This window comes from Rissa tridactyla, chromosome 1, assembly GCF_028500815.1.
Source record: "Rissa tridactyla isolate bRisTri1 chromosome 1, bRisTri1.patW.cur.20221130, whole genome shotgun sequence".
In the NCBI taxonomy this organism is placed as follows: domain Eukaryota; kingdom Metazoa; phylum Chordata; class Aves; order Charadriiformes; family Laridae; genus Rissa; species Rissa tridactyla.
In genome coordinates, this window is record NC_071466.1 from 72,725,568 (window position 1) to 72,753,396 (window position 27,829).

The 27,829-nt window shown below is 45.3% G+C and overlaps 1 protein-coding gene across 9 annotated transcripts in view; it reads right to left on the reverse strand.

The window, feature by feature from the left end:
• The window catches only part of MAP4K4 (mitogen-activated protein kinase kinase kinase kinase 4), a 167,045-nt gene that overhangs the window by 72,576 nt on the left and 66,640 nt on the right, over positions 1-27,829 (reverse strand). For all 9 annotated transcript variants that reach the window (XM_054181590.1, XM_054221923.1, XM_054180741.1 and 6 more), the window contains exon 3: positions 16,534-16,590. In XM_054181590.1, the coding sequence (XP_054037565.1) occupies positions 16,534-16,590 (57 nt within the window). The remainder of the gene's footprint in view (positions 1-16,533; positions 16,591-27,829) is intronic.

The window sequence follows — 27,829 nt, forward strand, 5'->3', positions numbered from 1 at the left end:
CTTGGACCAGATGTTTTTGTTGTCGGCGCTGCCAAGCACGCCTGGAAACCTCACAGCTGAGCAGTGCTGCAGGAGTGAATTAACAATGAACAGAGCCACAAGATGCTCGTGTCCATCTATCAGAGGGGGCATCACGGCCCCTCCTTCTCTCTTCCTCCCCCTCTCCGAGCAAGGAAGCTGCCGATAGCCGGCTAATTATTTACCTGCCCGAGAAGAAAAAGCCCTTCTGCTCCATCAGGATAAATAAAAGCAACAAACACTTGCAGAAAATATTACACCTCAGCTGCATTTACCCTTAGCTGAGCAGGCGACAAAGAGACCACAATTAACAGCCAAGAAAATAGGAAATGAGAAAGTATAACTGGTCCGAATAATACAGTACAGGTTTGTTTTTGCTGCTGGGCTGTGAACAAGCTTGCATTTATTAAAACAGTATTTCACCTAAAAAATCAGAGCCGCTAGGGCATCCCACTCTCCAGTTTAAAAACAAACAGCTCGGATCCCACCACAAGTCTCTCACTCTTCAGCTGAAACCCTGGGAGCCCTGGCAGGAGTCTGGGGACAGGATACCGCTTCCCAACCCTGACACTGGCTCCCGGTGAGGCTCGTCTGCTCTGCACCCTGCTGTCCCTTGCCTTTCGCCGAGCAGAGGGGACCTCTGGGGCTACAGGGACAGAAATGACACATCATCAGCAGCTGCTTAAAACTGCTGTAGGCACAGCAGGCAAAAAGCAGTCTGAATAAGGGAACAACAAGGGAGCCAGCACCGACACCTGGGTGCTGATAAGAAGAAAATGAGGTTTACTCAGTCCAAAACTCTTCCTTGACAGGCCCACCCTAATTCAACCACAAAGTCTGTAAGAGAAACTCGAGCAGCCAGGCCACCCCAAGCCACTGTCAAAAAGTGACACTCAGCAACTTGACTGCAAAATAAATGCATGCCTAATGTGTTTTACTAAAATCCTCCAGGACAGGAATAATCTGCTTTCCCTCAGACAAGATTATCTTTTCAGTTTCCCCAGCCTCCAGTAACCACCACCACCTGCACCAAACTTGGCCCCAGCCTGCCCAGCTACCTCCAATGCCCAGAGCAGTGCCTTTGTTAAGGAGAGAGGGCTGGAGCACCTCTCCTATGAGGACAGGCTAAGAGAGTTGGGATTGTTCAGCCTGGAGAAGAGAAGGCTCAGGGGAGACCTTACACCAGCCTGCCAGTACCTAAAGGGGGCCTACAGGAGAGATGGGGAGGGACTCTTTATCAAGGAGTTGAGCGACAGGACGAGGGGTAGTGGTTTTAAACTGGAAGAGGGTAGATTAGATATTGGGAAGAAATTCTTAACTGTGAAGGTGGTGAGATACTGGAACAGGTTTCCCAGAGAAGCTGCGGATGCCCCATCCCTGGAGACATTCAAGGCCAGGCTGGATGGGGCTTTGAGCAGCCTGGTCTGGTGGGAGGTGTCCCTGCCCATAGCAGGGGGGTTAGAACTGCATGATCTTTAACATCCCTTCCAACCCAAACCATTCCATGATTCTATAATTCCTTAAGGATAAATTTAATTCAAAAGTTACATGTTTAAAATAAAAGAAACAAAAACCAGACAGCCTCTCTTGTCTGGATAAAAAGTCTCCTTCTCAGGGACTTTTCCCTTAAAACAAAAGTAATGCTATCACTATAGGGTCTCAGGGAAACACGATTCATGAGCAGGAAAAGGCCTGTAATTCTGTGCTCACGTACTCACCCCAACAGATATTACAACTTTTTACTATGCTAGTCCCGTAACATGACCAAGTAACAGTTTGAAAAAATCTTCCCCTTAATGACACTGATTTGAAAACAAACAAAGAGCAATTAGCCCAGCCAAAGCATGGGGGATGGAGGGAGGGGGGGCATTTACATTCGAAGGTGGAAACCCGGATTGTTTGGAGAGCTTCAAAAATGTGGAGGATATGCTAAAGGCACCAGATTTGCTTAGAGTGGAGCTGTGTGACAATGAAGCCAAGCACAAAGGGACAGGCTGCAGCAACCCTGCCAGCTCCCACTCCACCACCGAGGCAAGGATCGGATCCGCCGGTCGGTTTGGAAACATTACCAAGCAGCCATGGAAGCAGGAGAAATCCCACACACAGCAAACCGGACCTCTCCAATAGCTGGAGAGAGGCAGCTAAGTGAAAGACCATGTGTCGCGGAGGTCAGCTTCTGCCAGACTCCAGGCATCTGAACAAAGCCCGTCACGGCTGGAGGCTCCTCTCCTGTGGTTTTCCTGCAGCCTCATGCCTCCAACAGGCGCATGGAGAAATCCCAAAGCCCAGTCAAAAAGGAAAGCCTCACAGAAAATGTTGGTTAAATTGGTTAAGCTTGTCTTTGCCGGTTTACTAACAAATGACACTCTGCTAGGAAAAGCCTTTAGCTGCGCTCTGGCTGGCATGAATTAAAAAGCGAGGGGTGGGGGGTAAAGAATAGGAAAAGGAAGAACAGGGAGGCTATTATAAAGATAGCAAAACATAATTAAAAAAAATAAAAAAGGAAGTTCTAAGTTTGTGGGTGCTTTTTTCTTTTTTTCTTTTTTGACAACTCTACCCAAATCAGCTCCATCTGTAGTCTCTGAGCATCTGGGGGTTTCTGCCAAAGTGATCAGTAGCAAAGAGCTAGCATTTGTCTTTGAATCGCAGCCATTATGTGCTCCAGCGTTCCCACACCACGGAGAGAAATCGGAGGCGCTCGCAATTCTCCCTGGGCTGACGCCGAGCCGCCGATCCAAAGCACAAGGGATGACAGCAGTGCATGTGCACTGCCACTTATAAAGGCAAGGCACGGTGGAAAAAAAAAAGGACATTGCCGCTTTTCATGACCTATAAAACTTCCTCACTGAAAGCAGGCTTGGCTGAGGGCAGCCCTCCAACTCATTGGCAAACCTCTTCAAAGCAAGACACCCAGCTAAGGTTGTCTTTCATACAATACAGCCCTTATTCCCTCCTGCATTTGGTTCGTGAGTAGACACTTTTCCCCAGGAACCGTAGCATGTAGAACCCTGCAACAGTCACAACCCAGTTTTGGACACCTCTCCCCAACGCCAACACTGGGGCTCTGTCCTGGAGAGTGGGCATGTAGTCACACGCACACCAGCAACCTACACATCCCATCCTCTTCCCTTCAGGGAAGAGCAGGATGCCGCAAAACCCTTTATCTGCTGTTAGATGCCCACCAGCCCTACTCGCCTCGTACCTGGAGGGCCAGGTAAGGCCCTGTTTTACCATTCATTTTGTAAAGATGATTAAAAGAAAAGGTTAAAAAGGAAAAAAAATAATGATGAAACAAGTTCTCTGAATGGAAGATGCAAAAACTGCTGAATACCAGTGAGGTCCTACTAGCGTTACTCGAAGGTCTCTGTCGCGTTGCTGTGTAGCAGGTTTCAGAAGAAACTTCTGCCTCTTGACATCATGTGGAAGGCAAGCAGGTTTCTCGCTCTGAAGCCCTCTAGTGATGGCCACAAGCACAGCAGTCACACGAGTACTCACTCTGAGTGCAACCAGGAGGAAAAAATACAGACAAACCCTTGCATAAGAGATCACTGCTCATCGGCCACGCCAGGTCAAGATGGCCATGTCTCAAGGAGCATGTAAAAGCATTTGCGACTCTTTATACACATTCTAAGTAGCTATTTGTCTGATGAATATGGGTATTTTCTGAACAATCATGGATTAGACCCCTAATCCAAAATGGGCATCAATCCATCACGAGTGGTTCTTAATTAACACCAAGAAAAAAAAATATGGAAAACTCACAAGAATGTAGGCTTGATACTAAATGTCTTTTTTTTTCCAGTCTCAAACACTGAAATGCAACTTTTTGACCTATATTGTGCCTTAAAAATAGGAACAATCTCTGCTGTCCACTGAATATACAGCTCATGAATACCCTTCAGTTTCCACAACTATATTCATCCCCTCCATTATCGAGCTGTAGAGAAGACCAGTAGAAGAAACCTTTTTTTTTTTTTAAAGAAAATTAATTCCAGTGAATTAGCAATGGTTCCACACAAGCATACACAGCAAGGGCAGACTGGGCTTTTGTTTCAGACTTCACTTAAAGCAAATAGATGTCTTTCAAAGGTAGATCTGCTCTGGCTACCTGGATTAGACCACTAAAGAGTTGTTTTCTTTTGCCATTCACTAACCAATTCACCATTAAACTCGAGATCAACAAGGTTCTTTGCCTGCAAATATGGGTCATGGCCCAAAATGTGGTTCACGTAAGCCAGTCTCTAGCGGGTGACCAAATCAGAGGCAGCTGGCATCACACATCCTCAGCACAGGTTTTTTGGCTCCACCATTGGAACCGAACTTGCCACACAGCGATTCTTTGCTCTGACATTATCCTGAACGCTGGAATCCAGAATCACAATAAATGTTATGGAAATCATCCAAAGCAGAAAGTGAAGTAATTTCTGAGGCAAGCAAGCAGACTAAAAATAGCCTGCTGCGCAGTGGAAAGAATCAGAGGGTGGGGGAATCCCTGCAAAAGACCTTCACACTCCGTTCTTTATTCCTAAATCTGCAGGTGTGGAGCACTGTAAACAGTCCTTCAGCAGCCACCGCAGGTGGCCGAGGAAAATGCGGACAGACTGCTGGAAAAGCATTGCAGCGGGCTTTCCTCCCGGGTTCCTGCTGCAAAGGGATGGCTGCATGGATGCGGTTCCCCAGGCAGCCTCACGGCTGTAACCCTGAGGAGATTCTGAAGATGATGTTGATGATGCAGGCCAGCTCACGGCTGAAGCCTCTCCTTCTCCCTGTCTTGCCCAGCCCCTCTCACCCACCCCCGAGCCTGCTTTTGCTGGGGTGAAAAGAGTAGAAAGGTAATCTGTATTTAAAAAAAAAAGAAAATACTTCCTTGCCAGTGGAGCTCTCTGAAGGATGGGACTGGATAGATGCTGGTAACAAGGGGAGCTGGGAAAGGGCGGGAAGAGAGGCAGGGCTGCTCCTGCAGTAGCAGCTAGACATCAAATTGGCTTTGCTGTGCTGTAAAACCACATCTCAAGGGAGAAGTAAATAGAAAATAGGGAAAACCCCTAGACACCTGTGTCAGGAGGAAGCACTGGTATCACAACAGGATGCCATCTGAACATTTACAAATAGAAAATGCAACTGTTCCTCCTTTCTTTCCTAACAGTGGGAGAAATCCTCTCCTAAATTTACACGGGTCTTTGTTTACATTTGTAGGCATGGGAAAGAGCATTTACATGCCGATCCATCCATTTTTACAAGAATGGTTCAAACTCTTAACAATTTGTGTTGCAAATCAAGACTAGGCAAGGTACATTTCCCAAACTCTTTTATCAAGAATTGAGGAGCAGCAGCAACTCTGAAATAGGAACCAACATCACCCTCAGGGACTCAAATTTGAGCGGAGACTCGTTTAACAATGCAGCCCCCTCTGATCTACACATCAGTGCAACTATCATTTTATAACTGACTCAAGGCCCTACATTTAAATAAATTGTTGCTAAGGGGCGTAGCAAAAGAGGCGAAAAGAAAAATTCAGAGTGAAAAACAACTAACTAAATTATAAAAAAAAAAGGGTTTGTCTCAAAGCCTCAAAGAGAGGAAACACCAATAAATGCTAGAGGTAAAATATGCAAGAGACAAATAAACCCCTCCTTAATGGTGCTGCCTCTGCATCACTCTTTCCACAGCAGTGACTCAGGGCTGCCCGGCCGGGAGGACAGGTTAGCACAAGGGGAGCCAAGCAGACAGCAGCCACTGGGATGCTCGTTCTCTCTGCTGCCTGTGGTCTCTCTGCCCAATTACATTTCCATTCGGTAAAATATTCCACATAAGAAACCAATTTTCAGGAATCACGGACACTCTCCTTTCTTGCTCTCGCACGCAGAGCCAAGGTGCTTTGCCAGGCCGGTAACAGTTATCTGAAGGTCTGTGGGCTGCTGCATTTACACTAGGATTTCCACTTAGTTTTCCACCAACTCTAGAAGCAAACGCTAAAACTCAGTTCAGGAAGAAGGAGCTACAGCGGAAAATATCCCCGCTCTACTGAAACACTGCAGAAACACCTCATACATCAACCGACATGCAAAAAACCTGAAAGTTCATTTCTGGAGCTGACCTCTCCACTAGGCAGAGAGGGACGTTTGTGAAGACCCCCATCACTCTGCAGAATGAGATGCAAAGGAGAGCAGGCTGTTGAACTCTCACCATGCCTTTTGCACCAGTGATGTGCTGAGTAAAGAAGCTACCATTTTACCTGCTGAACATGAGGCAAAACACAACAGCAATGCGCTCCCCACACAGGAACAGCAGCTGCTTCTGCAGCTAACTCGCTCACTTCTCACAGACACCCCTTTCCAGATCAAAACATTTGAGAAATAAAGCCTGACATGAAAAAAATCAACAGGGAATCAGAACAAAAAGATGCTTCCTTGGCTAGACTCCCATCGGTCTAATCATGCTTGAAGCAGGGTCTTACTAAAAGAGACAGCACGGACAGGAGAGCAAAACTAGACTGTGTGCTTATTACGAAGCACCAATCTTTGCAATTTAATAACACCACCTTTGCACTTTCATTTAGCAGTAGAAAATGTTCTCTGCCAGAGAGGCTATATGAAGCACACTCAGTGGGTTTTAATCCCTTTTGGATTAAACCTATCTAGAGGAATGTACATAGGCTCCTTGTTGGAAAGGACCCGAGATATTTCTAGGCTCAGGAGACAAACAGCATCTTCTCCTGCATCGATCAATTGAACTAGTTTGCACAGCATCTTCAAGGCTCTTTTAACACTTAGCTCAACCGTGTGCTTCCCATTGCATTTTTAAGAGATTGGGCATCGGGGGAGAAGAACGCTTTCCTGTTAGGCACAAGGGGAGCATTCATCATGGTTACAAGTCAGCTTAGAATACAATGAATTCCCAGGTCCCTGCGCATTAGCACTTGCTGCCATAATCTCTAGTTTTAGGAGCTGGGCTTTAAGACTGTATTTTACCCAACAACTCCCTACACAATCACTCAAACTGTGCCTTGCAAAAGGAGCACTGTTGAGGGACTTAGAGTAAACATTTTTGTCTCATTAAATGCTGGAGAGTAACATTGCTATTTTATGTTTATATATACACATGCACATGTTAAGAAAGAGGTGGAGAGAGATCACGCAGGATAATCTCAAATGTACAATACCATTTGTGGGCCTGCAAACTAAAGAAAGAACCAGAGGGAGATTTTAAAATGCTTAGAAGTAGCTTGCATGTGCTACCCTGCACACATTCCTATAGCTGCAGCACTCACTTGAAAGCCAAGCATCAGAACTTTTCTTTTTTAAAAGAAAAAAGAAGTAATCTACCTCCTCCTCCTGATTTACTGCAAAACAGTGGCCAGCTGGCTGATAACGGACAGTGGCTAAGGCCTGCCTACCATTCCCAAAGCTGGAGGTATAAATTTCAGCCCCTCTCTCTCCACGCAGCCTGCCAGTTTTCACATAACTCGTCGGGACTTTGTATCTTTGGAATTTCTCCTCCTCATTAAACTTGGCCCAAGTTGGCCAGCAGATCCAAATGGTATTTGGTGGAAAAGAAGGCAAGGACACACGTGCTATCGCCAAGGAGCCTCATTTCCTTAGGAAGTCAAGATAAAAATGTGGAATGTCACAGTTAAAACAGAAGGAGCCCACAGGCAGGTGCGGTTTATGAAACTACAATTAAACACAGCGAAGGAAGATTACATTTCAAGCAGATATATCTACTTTAACATAAACAGCAAATTAATTCTCCTGTCTTTGATCCTAATGCCCAAGTCAGATTTTAAAGTGCACCTCCGAAAAACAGCAGCTCACACTGGAACCTGGGATCTCTTGCTTATCTATTCAGGCAGGAGGAGTACACCACACACCCGGGTTCAGCCTAGATACTTGCTAAAATGAAAAGCACGATGCTCTGTCACAATCCTGGTTGGTTTTACTCTGCCCAAACTGGCAAGAGCACACATGCTCTAACACTGTATTGACAGGGTTGCCTTGTTTTCCTCGAGCAGACAATATGTCTGATTCACTGGGGGTAAATTGAGCTGTGCTGTGTGTCTGACAGAAATGATACAAAATGCAGCCCCATACTTTTTGCTATTATCTGCACACAAAACATTTCTGTTTCCCATCAGAACTCCAGTCTCCTCAGACAGCTCGAACAAACATTGCTCAGCGCTTGGGAAGGCAGCAGTGAAATGCTCACATTGAGGCCACCAGCACCAACACTCCCCTCGGCTCAGAAGAAATGCTCCATCACTAGAACCCGCACAGGCTATTGCTCAAATTCATGTTATTGCAGGTATGACCGGTAGGTTAAATATCATGATTGTGAAAGCATCCGCACGCTACCCACACTGAGCTTTCACCACTTGCTAGTATGAGGGTCCAGATTTCCCTAATACAGATGCTAGCAATCATCCATAAACATATGAAATCACATTGTCATTAGTGACTTCCCCGTCAATGCTAACAGCAGGTGTCAAGAGTAGGCTGCAGGTACCAAGCCTAAGGACTGAAGAAAAATAGGCACAGGATTACATTTAAACGCATGAGTATTGCCCACTTGGAGTAATAAACAGTGCCTAGAAGTTGGAATTCAAGCACTTGTCCCTACTCATTACAATGGTAACAGACGTCAGTAGCTCACCTAGATGACTTATCCATTCCTTCTGAGTGTGTCAATGCAGTTATATCATCAGACCAAAGGAAAAAAAAATTAAGAAAAAAGTCCAGACTTGCCCAAGAGCTCAAGACTTGCAGAGAAATTTTCTTAATATGTAATCCTGCCCCTCCGCCAATGGAACTCAGCCGTAGCCTACACAGCCTTCTAGTTTCCATTATGCTCCAGTACCAAACGTGTGCTCTCACATACTGATGAGCAATAACAGATCTCAGAGCCACAGCTGAGGAGTGTATCCTGAGCATCATCTCTTGTGCTACAGCAGAGTTTTACCTGGTTCTCTTACAGCCAGCTAGGCAAAATTTTAAAGCTGACTCCCTAAAATTAGGAGATTCTTCTGCGCTCCAAACTACAGAAAAGTTCCCTTTATGTGGCCATAAATTCAGTTTGTATAACCCGAACTACATTAGAGTTTACGAAGCACTGGCAAAACATTTTCTGCTAGACAGGACAAAAACCTTGCACATCAGACCTGGCATAAGCACACAGACGAGGAGAAGGCAGAGGCAACAAAGCTTTCCTTGCAATTTCTCAACACAGTGATCAACCTTGTGATCCACGATCAGCCTTGAGTATGAAGCCATCTCCTGGCCTCAGCTAAAAAGCCATGCAACAGGAACAGCACTAAACGAGCATCACGAAGCCTTCACAGTCAAAGCTCTTTTGCTGTTGACAGATAATAGATGTTGGTGAGGCAGCAATGGTGCCCTCAAGGATCTTCATGGCAAAAGGAAAACATCTGTTTCTTCCAGCCTTGAAACAGGCTCCAAAACAAGCATGTTAAAATATAGAGAGGGGGATACCCACAAGGACAACCGACAGTAGGCTGTGCATGCAAACACTTCAACTCAGGTGGAAACCTTGCTCTGAGAAGAAACCGTATACTGAAAAAAGCAGAGAAACATGCATGTATAGATGTTTTACATCTCTTTTCTTCTTTTTCCCTACCACACAGTACCAGTGTGAAGTTGTTCTTTGCCGGGACACAGCAACGCAAAGCCTTCGTGCTCAACACCAGCTCTCTCCAGTCAACCCCCGTTGCCTATCATTTCCCAAGCTGCCTGACAACGGCCACGGCTTTGTGCCCTGACCTCAAACTGCCTGTGGAGCGCCCTATTCAACCTTCCTGTTGCAGCCACATCAAACCTGGCATTCTCCCCTTCCCAAATAAGCTTCTCCAGCCCCACAGTCTTGCTAACACCCCCTAGGACTCAGATGAGGAGAGTGAAAGTTTGCCCTTAATACAAACTGGTGCCAGCAACTGCTCCACAAAAGTTTCTTGGCTCAGATCCAAACATCACAGACCTGACTCAAGCTGGGTGTCAGATATATCTGCCTTGCTAGGAGATAAAGTCACTGCTCCCTGTATGACAGTCAGGACAAAAGGCTCTCCAGAGTTAAACGTCGCTCTGCTGTGTTAGGAACTACAAGCTGGAAGGCTCAGCCCTGCTCGGCCACCCAAGGACAGGGGTGTTGCGACATGCCTGACACAGTGTGAAGACAGACAGGACCACCTCTGCCCGACCCGAGCCGGGGTCCCGCAGAGAAATGGGCAGCACGCGTGGAGCTGAGGGGGGCTGCAGCAGAGCCCAGTCCCACGCAGACCTCAGCCAGCACCGCAGGGCTGAGCCCCCCGGCATCAGGGGAAGAAGCGTGCCAAGCTGCCAAGGGAAGGCATGCAGCAGAGGTAGGTGCGGGATCTCAAATTAAGGAGGGAAGCCGACAATTATATAAATACTCTGCAGCTCAAAAAAGGCTGCCCCACTGGTTGCAAGACTAGCCTAGCTCTTTTTGACCTCCTCCCAAACCAGACATTACAGCTCAAAGGACCGTTCTGCCCAGCTATGTTTTCCTCTGAAATGTAATAGAAAGTTCCCAGTAGCCTTTTTTTTTTTTTTTTTCTTTTCTTTTCCTTTTTGACCTAATCCCTGGAAAAGATCAGAGGTTAATCAATCAGCTTCAGGAGAGACTGGACAGCTGGGCTGTCCACATTGTAAATACCTTTCCTATTTATTCCTTTTCCACAGAACGATTCTTTGTTTTGCCAGGTAACTGTTTAAACCAAAGACTACAAAATTTTGTACAGGCTCGTAGTAAGCAACCTCACATTTGAGGGAGAAGCAAGCAGGGTGCCAGTACCCCTCATGGGAACAATCTGGATTTTTAGGTCCTTGATCCATTTTCCCCGTTTCATACATGTCAAGAGGAAGGGACATGGCAAAGGCTTTTGGTAACTACTGGCTTCAGGTTTGCTTTGGCTAAATTCGCAGTAAGTACAGGCATGGACTGGTATAGAAGTACTTTATCAGGCAGCTGCACTACGCCAGGTAAATCCAGGTAAAGGAAAGCAGTGCATTCGTGTCTCCACACTAAAAGGCCAGCCCATATTCAGCTTCTCCAAACTGGCTTGACCCAGTTCTGTTGTACAGTGCTGTGAAGATCTGCATTTCCCAGTCTTCTAAAGTGAGGCATCAACTTTTTAATTTTTTTTCCCCTCCAAACAGATGAAAATCCACAGACTGCCTTTGGGTTTTCATGAAAAAAAAACCACACATAAAAGTTAGGGCAAACTTGGTGTTTGTTATTTCTGTTTTCTCTTCATTTTGTCTGCCTGCATGTGTGGCAACACATACGCACACATTTTTATTTATCTGCGGTCTTTCTGCAGACCAATTTTGGGATATTTTATGGACAACGGATAGATCATCCACATGACCACAGTTTATAACATCACGTGGGCCATAAGGTACAGACTCACAAGAATCAAAGTGACTTGCCTACTGCAACAGAAAAAAGCAGTCAGCAGAGTCAGGAAGACGGCAATGAATAATTTGGGTAACCTTTCCTGTCTAGGTACAGGAGATGTACCACATTTCTCTGCAGGCCGGGAGGTTTTGGTTTGGGGTTGTTAATTTTTCTGCAGAGCACGTACAGAAAGGGCAAGACAGGCAAGCACTAAAAGCAATCCAGCTTCTTTCATAAATCAGCAGGATACAGTATCCAGTTGTTTACTTAGCATAATTTTACACAGACTAGACTGGACAAGTCATGAAACACTGGGCACAAGAGCTGAGAAATGCTGCTATTAAAAAGGCATGCGGAAAACTTTCCCAAGGGATGCCAAGAGTGTGTGTGGGAAGAGGTAGGAGGAAGAAGCAGCAGCGTCAGGGGTTATAACAAACAGAAAAGAAGCGATTGTGTTTTTCCCTCAAAATCAGTTACCAAATCTTTCAAAGAGAAAAGCATTGCTGGAAGGGGAACACAGGAGTGACACTGGAAACAACCGTGCAGCTGCGAAGAAAACCTCCAAAAGAGTTAAGCGGAGTCAAGCCGCCTGTTTAGGGTGTAATGCAAGTTAACAGCTTGGATGCGGGCAGATTTGCCAAGTAAGCTTTGCGAAGGTTTTAAACGTTATTTGCTTCACAAGAAAATGGATTCTTCTAACTAAACAGCGACTGCCAAATCTTGCAGCGTACTTGTGTTGCATCTGATAACATCAGTCACGGCTCACTTGGTAGGCTGCAGTGCTGCCCAGCAGGACGCAGCCAGGAGCCCATGGAAACCTAACAGCACGGTCAGCGAGTGGAAGGGGTCGAGGCGGGCTGAACACCGCCTTCTCCAAAACAATGCCCCAAAAGGGACAGAGACACCTTACAATAAAAAGATTAAAGACAGACTACAGGAATCTCACAAATAACACCCCCCTCCACATCACGCATGCAGCACGAGATTCATCCTACATATGTACATTTTGGAAAACAATTTTTAAAGCGTGTATAGGCTGATAGTTCATATTGTTCCCCTTTTACGGTCATTGGGCTTGTTCCAACAACAGAATAGCTTTCAATTCATGAGGACTGGTGTGGTTTTTGTTTTTATTTGTTCTACGCTCCAGTGAAATTTTTTCACCCTACATGTGCTCTAGCTTCTCTTTCAGAAAGTGAAAATAGGACCTACACATGCACCATTCTGTAGGAAGACTGATAGATCCTTAGATCTTACAGATCCTTTAAGTGCTTGCTTTAGTGCTGTAGATCTAAAGATCTATAAAGATCCATACAATCTTCTAGATCTTTTCTTAATTTGTTTAGAGAGGAGGAAAGTGGAAAAGACAGGAAAGTTTCATGCACATCAACACCCCCCCAACGTTTCAGGCAGCAGTACTGACTAGTCATAATATATTCAAAGATCAAGCTGATATCTTCAGCCCACCTCCTCTTTTCTCATCCTTACCACCATTCTTTTCAAAATTAAAATCTGAAGAGAAAACCACAAGAAAAGCTGAGAAGGATGAAGAGTATTTCCACAGCACCATGTACATTACAGAGATGTAATGTTTCTTCCAACATCTCTCGTTGGAGGTTATACTACCTTGTTTTCCTCATGCCAACCAAAACTTTTTAAGGAAAGCCTTCATTCTGATTTTGACATTCCTCCCACTTGGGTGATCAAAGCTTTACAGCCCAGAACTGATGTAACCTCACTGGTCCTGAGCACTGTGTGAAAAGCAGAATCAAGGCCTTGAAAACTGAAAATTTGGGGCGTGCCCACAGAGCTAGCCAACTCATTAGGCTTTCTAATTTGTTAAGAGTTTGGCAAAGCAAGCACTGGATCAGAGGTATCCCAGAAGAAAGATAGTCTATAGGATAGGATAGGATAGGATAGGATAGGATAGGATAGGATAGGATATTTCAGTTGGAAGGGACCTACAGCGATCATCTAGTCCAACTGCCTGACCAATTCAGGGCTGACCAAAAGCTAAAGCATGTTGTTAAGGGCATTGTCCAAATGTCCTTAAACACTGACAGGTCTGGTCCATCAACCACCTGTCTCGGAAGACAGTTCCAGTGTTTGACCAACCTCTCAGTAAAGAAACGCTTCCCAATGCCCAGTCTAAACCTCCCTTTGTGCACCCTTGAACCATTCCCATGTGTCCTATCACTGGATACCAAGGGAGAAGAGCTCAGCACCTCCCTCTCCACTCCGCCTCCTCAGGAAGCTGTAGAGCAATGAGGTCCCCCCTCAACCTCCTTCTCCCCAAACTAAACAAGTCCAAAGTCCTTAGCCGCTCCTCACAGGACATGCCTTCCAGCCCTTTCACCAGCTCTGTTGTCCTCCTTTGGATGCATTCAAGGACCTTTAACATCCTTCTTAAATCACCACAGAGGCACAGATCACCTAGACCTTCAGTAGCCACTCATAAAAAAAAAAAAAAAAAAAAAAAAAATCACAATTTCAGTTTTGTATAAGTTTCCACTCATTTCTCTTTCCCCATGGGCATGGACACAGTTAGTTACCATTAAGCTACAAGAGCAGTTTATCTAACTGCCCTCTTGAAGCTAAATTTGAAGGTAAATTTGAGGCTGTGGTTCCTTCAGCGTTTCTTTTGGGGCAGTGCTGAGGGTAGCAGTCACTGCCCCCTCTGTCCCTACACTCTTTCCTCCCACAAAACCCATAAGTTGCGGTGAGCTAGAACCAGGATGGAGCTGCAGCTCCATCCTTCCCATCAGCAAAAGGTGTTCATGAATCCACCCCTTGAGGAATGGAAGCCATGGCTTGATGATATGGCCATCTCTAGCAGCAATGCCAATTTGAGCTACTACCCCCTTCTCCCCCATGGCTATCAGTAACTCTTTTCCAATCTCAAGCCACCTTCCTCATAGCGACAGCACAACTGTTTGTAATGTCATGTGCTAAACTAGATCAATGAACCTATCCAGGTTATAAATAACTGGGGGAAAAAGAGGAGTGAGGGTATTTTTAATCTGAAACTGGGTCCTGTTCACTGATCCAGGTCACCATCTAGCTCCAGGGCAGTTGTGCTGGCACAAGTGTTGGGAGACAGGCAAGAAACCAGTGAGCAAGAGTGGTCAGGAATATCTTACAGCTGCATCTGCCACTGAGAAAATGGTACATGCAACCGTATCACCCAGGCCTTGTGTTAGCAACAGTATCATCCACGCCTGGTGTTAAAAAGCAGAGCTGACTTAGCACGACTTGGAAGAATTTGCACCACATTTTTAGCCTCCGCAGGCTCATTACTTTGAAGCAAAAACACATGAGCTCCACTGGTAGGAACGACAACACTTTTAAGCTGCATGGGGCTAACTTCTCCAAACTCCTCCCTGTGACTGCCCTTCATCCCCTAAAAAAGCATGAGCTTGTGAGATAAAAGATAGACAGTGCCAATATACAACTAGTGTTTCAAAACCAGCCAAAAATTACAGAAAGTTTCAAAATATGAGCCATCTCCCGCAACATGAGCTCAGCCATACTATAGACAGCAGTTTTCAATTGTTTTCCTTTTGCTGTGCAACCTCTTTATTGCAACTGTTTGTGATTAACATATGCTATTAAAAACAGAGGGAGTGTGCAGTACAGCCAATCTTAATGTTACGAAGAAGCCTTCATCGTGCACACAGTCCAGCAAGCTGCCCTGTGTAAAACTGCTGGCACAAATGGAAACGTTTGCTGTGCAAAGAACGCTCACTGCATGTCAACGCACCTTTGTTCTTCTCTGGTTTGTCTGCTTGTTAACTGCAGCAAAATAGCACTGCCTCCTCATGAAGGCAGCCCTTGAAAATCTCCAGCTGAAAATTGATTTTTATCAGGCCGTCTTCCAAAACAAGAATGTCTACCTCTTGGCAGAAACAACAGCTTAAGTTAGAGAGTGGCAGTCACACTGCCCATCCATCACAAGCAGATTCAGAGATATGACTGAAGTCCTATCAGTTGACCTAACCCTGCCTTCTTGCTTTCCTCCCTTTCCTGCATGTTTACCCATTACACGCCAGCCACTCACCCAGGAGCTTGTGTCCAAGGCCATTTTTACCGTTGGCGCCTATACACACACCAAAATATAAAGCATTTTGCAGTAACACCCTTGTAGGAGTTTTTCTTAATATAACCAGCTTGCCAAAGACCCCCTACTTTTATAATGCACATGTGTTAACATAATTTTCTCCCTAATATCTATATAAGATCGAAGAGTTCAGAAAAATAAGACGCTTGGTTTGAAGAGGCACAACCTCTCTTCAGAAGTGCAATATCGGTCAAGGATCTCATTCGATTTTAAATCTGAAGCTGTTGTGTTAATTTGCGGATCTAACTCCATAAAACACAAATGGAATCAACAGGGAAAAACCCATGCTTTTCCCAATATGTTTTGAAGAATTAATTTAAACTGATTGCTTTTTGAACAGCATAAACTGCAAGACATCTAAGGATTCAAATATGGGCATATATTTTTTATTTCTTTGGCTGGGTTAATTTCCCGTCTTTCCCATCTAAAGCTCCACAGTAAATCCCCCTGGGTCAGTTACAACTACTACTTTACACTGCTGAATTCTGCCAGCAATCTGCTCATCGTTCCTGCAGATGTTTCTGCTTTCAGGCTTCTGGGAACTTTATTGGACCCATTTCCTTTGAATAAATGTATACCCTTTTTAGGCTGCAAATGTACCAGGGAAACTACTGTCCTCTACATCAAGGACCCTCCTCACCTTCTTTTTCAGTAAAAGCAAGATGCTGCATTTAAGAGAAAAAAGTGGGAAGCAGGGAATCCGGCTTTTTTCCCCTCTCCTGTGAAATTTCTACTCATATGTCCTGGGACGAGCCAAAGCAATTTGTGAAGGCCAGAGGCCCCTACACACAAACACACAGAAATCTCGTAGAGGGCAGATGCGCTCGAGACGCCAGGTCCTGCAAACAGAAAGCCAGCGTTCACATGCAAAGACCATGCCCTTCAACATAAATAGGAGGTAAGCCATACGTCATCTCTCATTATTAAATTTTACCGATATTCCTAATAAAGCAGAATGTTCCTCTACTCACCTCGGTAACGTCCATGACTTTGATGGCTGCCAGCTGACCCGTTTTGACATGCCGACCCTGAAGAAGAGAGAGAACCATCAGCGCCAGCGTCTCACCCATCCCTTCAGCATACACAGAGCAAAACATTTGGACGAGAGCTCCAGACACTGCGTTTTAACCCAACTGTGCTGGACCCTTCTCTTCTAATACTTCATATGAAAACCAACAAGTACTTTAGGTGGATTTAAAAAAAGAAAAAGTTTCTTTTTAAAATATTCTTACACAAATCTTAGAACGCATTTCTTTTTCTTTACATTAAAGGGATGATTATCAAGATTAAGCACAGACAGATTACATTCACAGCTTCCCTTCTGTTTACTTTAGCAAAGTTCATAGTCAGTAATGATAATTTATTAACATGCCAGAACAGTTAAACTCCACGTATTGCGTATTTTATTTCTATGCACCAGTGCCTGGTACCTGGCTGATATTTTCCTAGGTAAACTCAAGTACGCTCAGGGGGTTGCAAAAGGACATTTGTCTGTGTTTTGGTCTTCACTGGTTAAAAAAAAGAAAGAAAAAAAAAAAGTGAGGTTTCTTCAAGTGATGCATCAGACCTGCAATAACTCTCTCCGCCTGTCTCACGATAGCCAGACAAGAACAAGACATCGCCTCCCTTTAGCTACGCCACCATAAGGGTACGGTTTCTCAGTACAGCTGGAGCTGAATTAATAGATCCCAGCTCCTGCGGCGGGGAGCTCCTACCCTTCCTTCCCCTGCCTCCCCCTCCAGCCTCCTGTCACATATTTCTCCCAGGAGCACTGTGCTCTTTCTGGCACTCATCGGATCATATGATAAAGCTGATTGAGATCACGAAAATGGCAGAAAAGTTAACACAGAAAAAGCAAACTGCGGGGTGGGGCGGGGGACTGCGGATCAGGAAATTAAAACTGGTTTGCTCTGCAGCCAGAGCAGAGCCAGGGCTGGCAGGAGGCAGATCGCAGGGCTGGGAGGGAGGCAGCACCACTGGCCCCTCCAGCCCTGGTGGGCTGCAACTCGCCTCAGCTGACTTCTGACAAAAACCCTTTTTTTCTCTAGCATATTTTTACAGAAGGTGGGGCCATAGCAATTAGCTGTTCTGTGGGTTTTTTTTCCTAAACAGGCACTTAGAAATGGTTCTAGTATTAGTACTTTCCAGCTCTCCACTTAACACCCCGTAGTCTGCCCCGAGACTTCCAAACAGCCTGGTCTCCCAATGGCCTTCCCAAACATCATTCCCAAAGGCCCTTCTCTGAACCAGTCAAGCGCTCCAGCAAGAGGTATGTCCACTACACTTCTGAATCCCCTTCTTCACCCACAACTAATGATAAAAAACACAACAAAACTTTTCACTAAAGTCACAGTTCCTCACCAGTTTCTACGTTTCCCACACAAAGACCTATACGTAGCATCCACTATAGCTAATGGACAACAATATGTATTTTTTTTCCTGGACTAAATCCTTAACCTCTTTACAGATTCCTCCAAGACTGGCACCCCAGAACTGAAGCACCCCAAGACACTAATCTCTTTGGAGAAATCTTGACCCCTTCACACCTTACGATGCCCTCATGGTAACGACCAGGTATTGCTGGTGCATTACAAAGGACTCTGATGAAATGCTGCAGAATTCACAGCCCCCACTTTCTTTTACAACTTGTATTGTGCTGCGCTCTCCCCTTATTAACCAATCCACATGCTTTCTATAAATAAATTACTGTACTCAGGCTTCTGCCGGCTCTGTAAACTCTCTTTATTATATGCATTTCTTTTTATAGCTTGGTCGCAAGCTGGTTTGGATTTTGAAACAAAGTCAGGGCCGTAACATGTGTGCAATGGCCAAGACTGACCTCACCTTGACCTTATTACTTCTTGAACCAAAGCCTTTCAGCAAGCCCTGGAGAGACGCAACTCCCATTTCCCACTCTGGACCTCTGCCTAATGACAAAAGCCTGTGGTCTTCTCCTCAAGACTCACCATCCCACCAAGGGAGGAGGGGAAAATGTTTTACACTGAGGTGGAAAAATGTGTCCTCTCAGCTCTGCCCCTATTTTCCATGGCTCTGTGGAAGGTACTAAAAGGCCCAAGGACATGGGGAAGCACAGTTTGAGGTACAAAAAGAATATGTTAAAGATAAGAGAGGAACAAGGACATCTCGGAGGAAAAAGGTTCACAACACTAAAGACGACGGAGGAAGAAAAAACCTTTTAAAAAACAGTGAAATATGGTTCACCATTAATTCTGCAGCAAAGCAGGGACACTAAAATGGTGGCAGAACATACTCCAAGCAGAAGAATTGTCACACAGAAGAGCGAAGTAGCAAGACATCCAGGGGATGCCACACATTTTATGGAAAGTTTGCTCTATTTGTCTTTTTTAATCTACGAACTACTCTCTGGAAATAGCAAGCCCACCAGAAGCCCAAAATTTCCCAGGGCTCAGTTTCACAGCTTTTCTCAAGATGATGTTCCTCCCTGTGAGACTGGCCCACTCGGGATGACTAACGTGCACCAGCCCAACCATCCTCCCCTTGCAGCTTTACAGGATCCTGCTGGTGCCTCCGCTCGTCCCGATCAAAACCTGGGCCCCGGCAGCTACAGCAGAGCGCAGACATTGCTCGTGGTTCGCTCTGCTGTTTCTGCAGCAAGGGATGGGAAAAGCTTCTCCATAACCCTCCTAAGGGACTGGAAAGCAAGGGAACTGCAGACTGTGGGAAGTATGGGCTGCTCAGTATCCCAGGCCAAATTTAAACCCTGGTCGCTTCAGAATATTGTTTAAAATTACTCCAAATTCCCTTTTCGTAATGTATGGAGCGTTCATATTCTAAGCATCTACAACATATATATGGGGGGTTGCATGACACTGATTTATGTGAGAGAAGTAAAAGGACATTTTAAAGCCACATTCTTTTCATTAAAAACATTTTTAGAGGGAGGGAAAAAGCAAACATCACAAACACAACATATAAGCATGAGCAGAGTTTTTGTTTGTTTGTTTATCTGCTTAACAGCTCTGCTCAAGAACAGACTTGTCAAACTATTAGCATGCTGGTATAATTTTGCTCACAACATGAAATGGCTAAGCATTCCTGTTTCGGAAACTGATTTTCGGATTATCATAGCCAGCTTTTGCTTTGGAAAAAAATTGACTGCATCAAGAATAAGAAGAATAATAAAATCACAAAGTTGTTGTACGCAACGGAAGAACTGCAGAAGTCATAGATGGGAAACACCCTCTGAACTCAATCTCCTGGGATTAAAATTTATTCAAATCCAATTCTCAGGGCTCTTCATAAATGTGGTAACCATTAAGGCCCCATCCAGACACCATCACAGCAACACCACCAACTAACACTCCAGCAGGACAGCATTTTTCTTGCAGGAGGACCCTTTTCTAGTGCTGTCTGGAGCCGTGGCCCCTCAGGGCATCCTGGGCTCCCTCATCCCCAGGGTGAACCGGAGGTTCTTGCAGCTTTGTTTCTCCCGGCAAATTGCCGGCAATTACCACCCGAGTATCTGAAAAACGCCAGGAGATTGCAAAACTCGGGCCACACATTAACCAAAAACAGCAGTTTCTTAAAATATTTCTGGATACCAAATGTCAGAGGCTGGGGATCACAGGATAACTGTCCCCCCAGCCAGAAAGTTACAACACAGATATGAAATATGTAATGAAGATGACAGCAACCTAGATGCCTCTTGTTAAGTATACGATGACTGTCTGCAGAGCCAAAGGACGGAGGAGGCTGCAGAGGTTGCGCTGTGTAGCAGCAACAGGTAGTGGAGGCTACATCAACCAGGAGCAAGAGTCTGCCCCTTAGCAGGTACTGAGGTGGGGGTCACGACAAAACATCGGCACTGTCAGCTGTCTGGCTCCCACCCCCATGGAAAAGAGCTCACCAACACATTCCCTTCATTTAGACTATATTAAGATTTTATTGACCAAAATTCCCAAACTGCTTGCCGTTTCTTACACACCCTCCCCTCCTTTCTTTCCCTCATTTCATGAATCTATTAATATTAAAGCACTTGTGGGTTTTTTTGAGAATGTTTTTAAGACCACTACTGCACCATTCTATTTTTAAATGACCTGTTGGGATGAGCAAGTCAGTGGAGTGGAGCCTGCTGACCCCAAGCCTTGCCCTGTTTCTTCTCATGCAGATGACAGAAAGTTCATTTACATATGGAGGGTTTTAAAATCTCTTCTCATCAACATAGCAACATTGTAGCATTTAACTGGATCTTAAACTGAATCCACTACTTAAGCATATATTCCCAGCCATGTCTGATAGCAATATACTGTTTATTTCTCATCTCAGTGGGCTTTCTGCATATTGAAAAGCAGAGGGGACAAGGGGAATCCTTGGTAGACTGCCAAGATCTGCAGAACATCATAAATTTCAAGCCTAACCACACTCTCCAAGTCAGTTAATACACCTCCTTCTTGCCTCTTTCTTCCTCTGCCCACATTATTACTGTAAAAATTTTGTTTGGGAAAGGTTCAAAGGCAAGTGGTGTTATGTGCTGGGTTTCATGGTGCTTTTTTTTTCCCCTAAGATGCCTTAATGTTATCAAAGAGCTCTGCAAATTAAACGCAAAAGGAATCCTATCAGCTTATTTACCTGCCCTCCACCCCTTAATTATCCGAGATATGTATTCCACAGTAATGTAATTCTCGTACTAACACAGTTTCCGGCCTGTGTATTAATGTGCCTTTTGGGGGACTGTTCCTGGAAGCCTGCTCCCCAGCTAAATGGCATGGAAGTAGAGTATGGGGCAACATCACACATTAAGGAAGGCAGGCAGCATGCGTGACTCATGACTTACAAGCTTGGATTATCCTGTGAACTGTACACCATTAAGCCTTTGGAAAACTTCTCCAGCCTCCCTGTGCGTCAATTGTGAAAAGAAGAGCAACTAAGTTGAAAAAAAAAAAAATCTACTAGTTCACTTTTCAGTTGCTACATCGTACAGAGAAGCAGCAGGCTAGATTTAAACATGTCATCAAGTGAAAACTCACCATGGTACCACCTCTTAGTAGCGCTGCACAACGCCCCCATGCCAAAATTAACTTTTCAGTTTGCTTCTCATTTAGTTGACCCTAAACTCCTACCAGCCTGAGGCAATAGGCCATGGAGCAATACTCTGCTATTAGGTTGCACACCACCAGTGCAATAAATGATACTTTATTTATTTGAATCCATGTTTACCATCAGCTCTTTTTGTCACTTGCCAACACAGAAAGTTGCAGACCAACCGACTTTGCATTATGAATACTTGGACTCTACAAGACATTTCACCCCACTCCCTGGAAAGACTAAGTCTACCCTGTGAAAAGCGATGGGAGTAATGCTTGTAGAGGAAACAGAATATGCATTTTTGACAGGCAAAAAACGGACAGGCACAAAGTGAAAGCAACTTCCCCAGTTAAAAACAAATAGTAAGATGGAAAATGTTCTTAAGCAAAAAGTTGGGTGGAATGTCGACCTACTTGAGGGTAGGAAGGCTCTACAGAGGGATGTGGACAGGCTGGATCAATGGGCTGAGGCAAATGGCATGAGGTTCAACAAGGCCAAGTGCCGGGTCCTGCAACAACCCCATGCAGTGCTCCAGGCTTGGGGAAGAGTGGCTGGAAAGCTGTCCAGCAGAAAAGGACCTGGTGGTGTTGTTCGACTGCCAGCTTAATAGGAGCCACCAGTGTGCCCAGGTTGCCAAGAAGGCCAAGAGAATCCTGGCCTGTATCAGGAATAGTGTGGCCAGCAGGAGTAGGTAATTGTCCCCCCAGAGCACGCCCAGACAAGGGCAACGAAGCTGGTGAGGGGTCTGGAGCACAAGTCTCTGGGCGGCTGAGGGAGCTGAGGTTGTTCAGCCTGGAGAAAAGGAGGCTGAGGGGAGACCTTATTGCTCTCTACAACTACCTGAAAGGATGGTGTAGAGAGGTGGAGGTTGGTCTCTTCTCCCAAGTAACAGGCGACAGGACAAGGGGAAATGGCCTCAAGTTGTGCCAGGGGAGGTTTAGACTGGGTGTTAGGAAAAATTTCTTCACCAAAAGGGTTATCAAGCATTGGAACAGGCTGCCAAGGGAACTGGTTGAATCACCATCCCTGGAGGTATTTAAAAGACACGTACATGTGGCACTTAGTGACATGGTTTAGTGGGACTTGGCAGTGTTAAGTTTACAGTTGGACTTTATGATCTTAAAGGTCTTTTCCAACCTAAATGATTCTATGATTCTAAAAAGTCTACCTAGTTGCATCTGTAGTCAAAATAATGCTGTTCCTACTGATACAGCATTCTGTATCAGCTAAATAATCTAAAAAGTCACAGGCTCAAGTGATGAAGATAAATTTGTAAAAAAGGGATAATATTTTCATTACAAAAGCCTGGCAAATCACTGCAGAAACGCACGAGAAGAAAAAAAGGCCAACATCAATGTTCTTTCTTCCTGTTAGACGATTTCTAAACCCAAACCAACCAGAAGCTATTAAAGACTCCTACTGTTTAAGTCAAAGACAGGAGAGGGTTCTGTGTTTTCCCTCTAACTCTTTGACATCAAATGCCTGGAAAGCAAAACAGAAAACAACATGCTCTCTATCCTGCTTTGGATATCCACAGGCTCACTAGCTGTCTATTGAAGAAATAATAATGACAATTTACTCATGCATAGTACTGCATTCTGTGAAGTATGAAAGATGCACAGTTAATATCAGTCCAGTACTTCCAGGGATAGAGTGAAAAGATGTTACCCGCTAGTAAGGAAAAAGAGAGTCCTACGGACTGATTTTTCACCTCGATTGTTAGTTTTGTGGTAGCTTTCCCACTCTGAAAGATGCTGGATATACATTACCAGAGGCATTTCCTTCTCCCAAACAGCTCATTGCCTAAATAGGAAAAAGGAAAGAAAAGAAGAGGAGGGGGGAAAGGACGGTGGGAAAACCATGGCAGAAAGCCACAATCGAACTTTCCCAGGATCGCAACAGGTCAACAGCAGATCTCAGAGTTAGGAGGCGTCTCTGATGACTCCCAGCACCCTGCCCAGCTGTCCACCTCACCCCACCGATCAGCAGGAGGTACCAAATCCCCTTTGACAGATTTGCCAAAGTGAGGCCTGACAATTACGCCCATTTCTGTTCACAGCCACTGAGATGTGTGACTAGGCAACAGATGAAAAAAAGCTGCCAAAAGAAGGGGATGTTGCAGGGGAAAGGAGGCGGGTAAAAGGTCTAGCAGCGGTGCAGTTTAAGGCTATGGCTGACCCTTCGTTACCCAGTCATGCCGATCCCAGTCCATTCAGCCAACTGGGATCCCCCATGGCTATGTATTTCCTAGCTCAAATGGCACAAAACATTCCCTTATCATGTGGAGCTTACAGATTTCCGTCTTTTTTCTTCCTCCCAAATATTGAGCAGGAAAGGTCAATGAACTAGGATCTGCTGGCAACACTGGCAGCAAGGCTGCAATGCATTCTTCCATAAGACCTCAACTTCAGGCCACTGAGAAGTTTTTGAAAGAAATATGCCTTGCTGAGTGCTGCCCCTCCACCAGACACCCCAGCCATCAGCTGGCTGCTGGATCAAACGTTACTGCTCTGTAGGTGGCCACCCAGAGCTTCCTGCCCCAGATTCAATGCTTCTTCTACAGGGACTACTTGAGCTAACTGGCTTGAGTCCCCAGCCTGGAAAATATCCTCTTCAAGAGCCATCCTCATCCCATACTTCCAGCCACCACCAGGCTATGCCCAGATTTAGCAACCTGCACTAAACGCACCAGTACCCACTTTCTCTTACAATGGAGTTCCCATCCTCAGCCCCCTCCAAAAAGAGAAAAGCTGCCTCTAACCTTATTATTGCTTGCACTTTTCTCTGGTTTTAAACATACCTCGGTAATTTAGTTGGGACACTACCGAAAGACACAAAAAAACCCCTAGAACTAAAACAAAACAATGAAACCAGATAGAGGCACACCTCCCACGTGGACGCAGTTGGCTCAGCGCACATTTGGCTTCCTCTGGAAACATCAGCTAAAATGTGCTGTGTCCAACTCTCATTCAAATCAGTTCTTCCTCCTACCTTAACGTCTTTACCAGTCACAAAGTTCACCCCTCCTAACACTGATTTGTCTCTTCGGACGCCTTGCAATGGTCTCTTTTATGCAGAACAATTTCTTTCTGGCAACTATAACTAAAAACAAGCCAGATGGAGAACATCAAGAGAAGAATTAAGACCAAAATGATAAAACATGTGCTTGTAGATACAAAATGACATGGGCTAAAGATACAGATCATTTCTCATTTTACACCTCAGCAGCCCCTTTCATCACCAAACACGCTCCATTGGATCTTGGCCACCAACTGAAGGACAGACAGGCCCGTTTTGGTGGCATGGCCACAGGAAGTCCCTGCAGCAGGGCCAGCGTTGATCAGGTTGAAGGGGACCACCACAGGTCTCCAGAGCAAACCCTGTGCTCACCAGGTGCCACCCCACCATCACAACCACAGGGTGTCACTTCAGAGAGATGTGGTGCACCATCCACTGCTTCTACCTTAGACCAAGTGTGGCCCAAACTGACCCACCCAGGTCCCCACATGGGCAGATGGGGGCTTCGAAACAACACAGGTGCCTCCTTAGCTGAGAGAGACAGCAGATAGAGGGCAGAGCCCCCCCAACACTTCTCCAGAGTGACATCAAAATAAGCCTGGATGAAAAGAGCCCGGGGCTGCTTCTCTTTGTTTGTTTGCTTTTTAAATGAATTCATATCGACATTTAACTCATCACCCCTGGACATGCACCAAACGGAGTAATTTACACCTTGTGACCAAGGCCCTCTGCAAACCCAGGCAAGCCTGGGCCTATTTCACTCTGCTCACCACCGAGAAGCTGCTGAGAAACCACCGCGGTGCTGGGCACACGCCTCCTGAAACACGAGGCGAGATGCCTCCGACACATTTAAGTAGTTAAGCATTAGGTATATAGAAATGCCACAAAAGACACACTTTTCTTGGGGGGCAGCAGATCAAAACCATAGTCCCTGCCCCTCCCTGCCATGCACCAAGGCTGCTGTAAGCAGACTACCCTCTGCTGGGAGATGTTGTCAGAGGTCATTACGCCACGACAGAAGGAAAACGAAGCCCACGCACACCCCACCAGCCTTGTTACATTCAGTCCACTGCCAAAAAAAGCATCAGCAAGAGCTACATGAAGCTCCATAACCAACACCAACCGAGAAACCACCGGTGACGGCCACCCCAGGCAGTGAGGGGACAGTGTCCCTCACCGGGTGGCATCTGGCAGGCAGGGACAGCACACGTTTGGCTACCCTGCTCGCGGGGGGGGGGGTGGGGGGGTGGGGGGCCTCTCTGCCCAGGGCACCGTCCCACAACATCCACCAGCCTCCCACCCAGAAAGCACCGGGAGGGGTATTAAATAGAAATCAACAACTTCTTTAATTTCAAGTACACTAAACAAATGGGGGAATTATTTTGGAAGGTACAAAATCTCATTGTAAACACAAAAGAAAAGGTGGGAGGGGAAGGGGAAAGGGTGAACGATTGGCTCTACTGCTTTTTTGTGCCTTTTTAATGCATTTTTGAGTTTGCTGTTGTTGCTGGACAAGGAGGAGCCCAACACACACGCTGCCACATCTGGCTGACCCCACCAAGAGAATCCTGCCTTTTGTCTAGCTGTACCCACCACAAGATGCTAACACACACACACGGCATGGGGAGGATCCAAAGCTATCATTGGACAGCTTAATATTAATGAGGGGCAAAAGGAAGGAGCTCTATTTTCATTTATAGCATGCCGGTGGAACAACGCAGCTGCGCAGAGCAGGGAAGTCAGGCTGCGTAATGAGTTTTACTTCAACATGGTTAAAATGAAAGATTTCATACCCACAACCTTCAAAGAATTACAGAATATTAGTAGTAAGGAAGTTAATGAACTCTTAAATAGATAATACATAAAAAACATATATATAATGAAATTCCAGTCCAACTGTCAATATTCCTCCGGTGCTACAACACACAACAAAGGAGGACTGGAACTGTGTGGTTTTAGGGTTTTTTGCAGACACAGGCTGCATCTTTTTCCTTTAGCCCGTTACGAACATCACCAGTGTGACTTTCAGTTAGCCATATCTCCTAGCTACTATGGGCTTGGGAGCCATAATTTACTAGGCAGCAACAGCTGAAACTAAAATGCATCTTCTAGGGCACTGGATATGCTGGTGGAATACAGAGGAGGCATTCTTAAAAAGTTATCACAGCAGCCAGCGCAGCAGCCACGCGAACGGGGACTGTGTTTTATACTATGACCCTGTACGTAAGAGCAAATTAAGAAATATTTTCCCAACTTGTTTGCAAGATGCAAAACACACATTTAGCCTGAAGTTATATGTATTTTAATTAAACAAGAACACCAGAAGACTCTTTCCAGCATTTTTATCTTCTGATACCTTGCCAAGTACATCTGTGCTTCTAAAGCAACTAAAAAAAAAGAAAAAAACCACCTTGTCCTTGAGAAATTGGCACGTGGCCAGCGAGTGATCTGTAAACAGCTTTGTGTCCACAAGAACTATTTTCAAATACTCAGGCAGTATTTTCAGACCTCAAACTATTTCTGCTTCGTCAGCACGGGGAGCCTGACTCAGAAATCCAAGCCTGTACTAACAACCCTTTCTGTACCCGACTTGCCAGCAACAAAACCCCAACCTCTGGGGTCGCCGGGCCTTTTATTTATTTATTTAGCAAAAGAAGGACCAAAATGAAGACAATTTCCTCTGGGTGGTTACCTGGGTAGTATTTAGGTTGCATTCCAAAAGTCTGTGGCCACCGTGTTTATTATTTGAAAGGGCCACATGACAGAAAAGCCATTATGCAACATACTGGGCTCCCAGGTTAATCCACGGAAAAAAACAGCATTCATTAAGGAAATGGAGCCTGCGCGTTCTCCGATTATTACTTTTTACCGAGTACTCAAGAACACACCAAGTGCCTCACAAAAACTAGTCAAAACATGTTCACTGCTCTCAAATAACACACTATGGGCCTTCGCAAACCAAGTTGTGGCAAACAAAAAGAGAAAGAAATTCCTCAGGAGGACTTGTAAGCAAGGTCCACGGTGCTGCTGCCATTGCAGCCGGTCCCCATCCGCCCTGCCGTGTGCTCAGGGTACAAATATAATGCGGATTAAGCAGAAGTTATTTCGGTGCAAAAGGATTTGTGAGATTTTAGTCCCCAGTACACACGCCTTCTGTAACTGTAGGTAGGATAAACACTGCAG